This window comes from Otolemur garnettii, unplaced genomic scaffold (assembly GCF_000181295.1).
Source record: "Otolemur garnettii isolate 467f Iridium unplaced genomic scaffold, OtoGar3 scaffold00364, whole genome shotgun sequence".
NCBI classification, from domain to species: Eukaryota; Metazoa; Chordata; class Mammalia; order Primates; family Galagidae; genus Otolemur; species Otolemur garnettii.
Window position 1 is genome coordinate 33651 of NW_003852759.1, and position 4527 is coordinate 38177.

Genomic DNA, 4527 nt, shown 5'->3' on the forward strand with positions numbered 1-4527 from the left:
TCTTAGATAGAGGGCTGTGCAGCTAATTTGGTTATTTTATTGGACTTAAACACACACACAAAAGCTCTTGGAACACACATGACAGCTCAAAGAACACTCACAACAAACACAAAGCCACCAATGGCAGCAAGAAGGGAGGAGGGGGCTGGGGCTTGCTGGAAGGCTAGGGTTCTTAGAGGTGGCTTTGCGCATGGAAACCTGCTAGGGAGGCAGAGAGCATACATGGGTGGGGCATCAGGCTTGCTGAGGGAAGATGCTAGCCTCCAGTCTGCACATGCACATCAACCAGAAGATGCAAACGCTCACAGACACCCAGATCCAGAGGTCTTCGTAGGGCTCAGCTCGTGGCCTTCGGCAGGTGTGACCAGAACAAAAGTCCTCCTCTTGGCAGCACCCACACTTGGACTTACCAAACCTGGACCTTGGCCACCACTTCTTGTAATAGCCATAGGTCACAAAACCATTGCTTTGGGACTCATTGGCACTGCAACTGGGGCTCTTTCGAATTATGATGTCAAAGATTGAGAAGGGGATGGTGATGGAGCCCTCACTGATGCAGACGGAGCCATCCACACTTGCCTGTGGGCAGGGCTCCTGGCTGGTAGTTCCTTGGCCACCATCTTTCCTTTCTCTGTCTTTGTCAATATCACTAGAAGAGTCTCTGTCTTTAATGGCACCAGGAGAGGAGGAGGTGGCCAGGGAGCCCTTATCCCCAAAAGTGAGGCCACTGACACTGGCCTTTGAACAGTGCTCGGGACTAGTGGTGAAAAAGCCCTGATAGCCACCTTCCTTCATGTTGACTTCCACAGCATCAGCAAAGCTGTCCTCATCCTCAGTGAAAGTGAAGGGGAATGTGACTGCGTCCTCATTGGAAGTGGAGCTGTCAGCATCAACCTCTGGGAGGGTGCTGTTTCCATGGGCAGCAAGGCCCTGGAGGCCACCTTCCTTCCCTTTGTCCTCAGTGAGGCTGGCAAAGGCATCCTTGCCTCCAATAGCCCTGGCGAGGGATAGGGAGAAGGTGAGGGAGCCCTCCCCATCAGGCCTGAGGCCAACAATGTACGGCCCTGTCAGTGGGGCTCTCCATAGACCCCTGAGGCTGCTGCTACAGGAGATAGGACCTTGACCTTTGGCCACCCCAACAGGGCTAGATGAGGCCCCCCGGGCCTTGAAGAGGAAGCCTTGGAGCTCAAAGGTTTTCTTGACGTCACGGAGAAGACCTTTTCCCTGGAAGATGGGGTCTCTGATGTTCACCAGGATGCCTTTGCCCTTGGGTTTGGCCGTGGCTGTCCCAGATAGGTGGATGGAGCCCTTGCCAAAGAATTGGGGCCCAAGGGAGCTGCCCCCCAGGGAGGCACAGCCATCAGCAATGGGCCCCTTGACCATGTTCATGTCCACAAGGGAGAAAGGGATAGTAACAATGCTGTCGCCCTCACTGAGGAAGTTGTGGCTCTCAGAGAGGGGGCTCTCAATGAACTCACACACAGAGAGGGAGATCGTGACTAGGTTGGAGTCATGGCCCCTGGTGCACTTGGCTGTGGAGCTGCTGCTGAGGATGGGCGGTGCTGTGCCCCCGGGGACAGAGCTGTTGCTGCCGAAGGTGGCTAGAGGGAGGTGGCTGCCTTCCACAGCATCAGGGCTTCTGGCCACCATCCCCGAGGCGGGGTCTGCGGACTGCTGGAGGAAGCAGATCCCCAGATCACAGGCTTCACAGCAGTGCCCAAAGCAGATCTTAGGGCATTGGCCTGGGCTGAGGCTGTCCCCATAGCATCTCCGAAGTATGTAGAGGACCAGCTTGCTGAGAAAGATATGGACATTGAGGGGACTCACCTCACAGTCTCCATGGGATGAGGGACACAGGCGACACTGCTGGCCCCAGACACGCATCTTCACCAGCCCCCGGCGGCTGTCCTGGTCCCACCACAGGTGAAAAAGGATGAGCACATGGGCTGAAGACCAGGCCCACGGGCAGTGGCTGCACTTAAGTCTACAGGGGGGAGACACAGGTGAGGGGTGCAGGCTGGGCCTCCCAAGCTCAAACCCTAAACCTCAAACCTCACCCACCAGCCAGCCCACAGTACCACCTCCTGCCTGTGGTGGTCTACACCCTGCCCCCAGCCCTTCCTGCCACAAAGACAGCACAAGTCCACATCTCTTTGACCGCAGCCCTGAAATCTGAACAGGTGAAAAGCAAACAGCACCCACCAGTTTGGCAGCAAAACTCACTCCAGCCTGACCTCTGTGAGGTGCTGGCTGCCTGCTGCCTTCTGCAGCTTTTTGTCACTTAGGGCTTAACCAGTGTCAGAGGCAGCCCTGTGAATAGCGCTCAGGATGGGAGAGCAAGTGTCTGCAAGGGCCTGGCCAGCAGGGTGCTGAGATGAGCCCTGGTGGGTCCTCATCCTGAATGAGAAGAGATGACAGGGCAATTGGGAACCTGTCTACTGACAGGAGACAGAGGAGGGGAGGGCAAATCTGGGGAGAGTTCTGGGGACAGGGTGGCCCCTCAACATGGGTCACCAAGGAGTGAGTTCTCACTGCCATCCACGCCAAGGACGACTTCATGAGGCTTTGCTTCAACATTATGTGGTGGAGCTTTCTGGATGAGGAACTGTCCTACATCCATGCCACCCTTGGGTCTCATCTGGCCACAGTGGCCAGAGTCAGTGGACAGCCCAAGGAACCAAACCTTCAATTTTAATTAAATGTGATTGATTTAATTAAATGTTAAAGCCACCTGACATGGGGGCATGGTTCCCCCTCACAGTCTGAGCCACCAGCTCTGTCACCCCCCAGACGGGGGCAGGGTGTCCAGAGCCTCAGTCAGCTGTTGAGAGCATGCTCCATGCAGGCTGTGGACTGGCAATGTGTTTCCAGAAGCCTCACAGACCATAGTGTGGTTTACTGCTCTGTAGCATCTGAGGAAGCCGGGATCCCACCCCACACCTGGCCCCAGAGGACACTGGGGCACTGCAGCTCCAAATGTCCCCACAGAGACCAACTGGCCAGCCCCCAAGATGCTGTGAGGCCCATGGAGCTGTCCTGCACCCTATCTGCTGGTGCCCTGCAGAGTTGGGGAGGCCACCCTGGGTGGGCAGCCCATTGCTCTATCATGACAATGAACTGTGAGGCTCACATAGTGACCCCTGGCCACTCTGAAGCTCCTACCCAGCCCCCTCCCAGCCTGGACAGTCCAAACTGGGGACAATCACCCTCTCTCAGGCCAAACACCCTGCACCCCTCAGCTTCCGTGTGAGGCAGGTCCACCTCCTGGCTGGACTGTCAGGCCCCTCTGCAGCACAGGGCCTGACAGCGACCACAGGCACCTGTGAATTCCAGCTCCTGCCCTCAGCACTGATGTTCTGAAGCCATAGCAATGCCATGGGAACAGGAGATGAGCTGTGTGTCTGAGGGCAGTGCTGGCCAGGAGAGCCAAAGTGAATGAAACCAATCCCTCTGTGGAGGCAGCCATGTCACCCTACCAGGACCACAGTGTCAGCACCACCAGGCTGGGGCTCAGCTCCGCCATGCTGACAGCATTTCCCAGGAAGGAGGCTGAGCATCAGCCCCACTCACCCATCTAGGGGACCCGACCAGGCCAGACAGGTACCCCAGTTCTGGCTGACAGCCCTCCCCTCTCAGGCCCAGCTCCTCCAGCCTTCCAGGGGTACTCAAGGACCAATAGAGAAGCACCTGAGCCCCCTCCCTCTCCCTGGCCCCCCAGGCCTTGGCCGCACCTGGAGAGGCCCTTCAGCCGGTACTGGAGACCATCACCATCCAGGCACCCTGCAACCAGGCTCTCCTGAGGAAGCAGAGCCCAGACATCCCGGGGCTTCCTCTCAGCCATCAGCTGGACAAAAGTGCGGGCCCAACGATCAGCCCTGGCCCTCTCCATGCTGCTGCCAGGCTCTGCAGTGTGGCCAAGGTCTGTGCCCACTGGAGTGTCTGAAAAAACATCCCCACATCCTCATACTGGCCAATCAGCACCTTGACAACAGCAACATCTCCATGGCAACCGGGCTTATCTCAGAGAAATAGGAAGCAGAAAGAAAAAAATACGACACAATGAAATCTCCCATGATACCACATGCAGAGTCTTCAGTGGAGGCAACATCGGGGTGGGTGTGCTGACGTCCACAGACATCTCCACATGCATGTCTCACAGTCGTATTGTGCTCACAATAAGGAAATCATACTAAACATATGGCCCCTAAGCCCACTTTTTACTGTACAATATGTTGTGACCAGTATTCCAAACTCAGCCCTTTGTAAATATCTGGTACTTCTGAGGTTTGCAGCTGTGCTGTAATTTATGCACGCTGCCCACAAACAGCAGCGCTAATTCTTTGCTGCCACAAACAAACCTATGAAGAACTGTATTGAACATGTATCCTTGCACATTTTCCCATGGGTTTTTTCTTTTTCTTTTTTTTAACATTATTTTAGTTTATTTATTTATTTATTTATTTATTTTTTGAGACAAAGCCTCAAGCTGTCCCCCTGGATAGAGTACCATGGCATCACACCTCACAG

At 55.3% G+C, this 4527-nt stretch overlaps 1 protein-coding gene across 1 annotated transcript; it reads right to left on the reverse strand.

Annotated features, from left to right (window-relative positions):
- Window positions 1-234: 234 nt before the first annotated feature.
- Window positions 235-3889, reverse strand: RTP5 (receptor transporter protein 5 (putative)). Its single transcript, XM_003803608.1, has 2 exons — window positions 3732-3889; window positions 235-1984 (listed from the first exon to the last, which is right to left on the reverse strand). The coding sequence occupies exons 1-2, from the start codon at window positions 3887-3889 to the stop codon at window positions 235-237; spliced, it is 1908 nt and encodes a 635-aa protein (XP_003803656.1).
- Between the last annotated feature and the right edge of the window lie 638 nt (window positions 3890-4527).

What these genes read in the sequence shown, in the direction of transcription:
- RTP5 (XM_003803608.1), bottom strand. Translation starts at nt 3,889, where the DNA reads ATGGAGAGGGCCAGGGCTGATCGTTGGGCCCGCACTTTTGTCCAGCTG. An exon ending in CGGCTGAAGGGCCTCTCCAG is followed by an intron (nt 1,985 to 3,731) that starts GTGCGGCCAAGG and finishes TCCCCCCTGTAG; the next exon opens with ACTTAAGTGCAGCCACTGCC.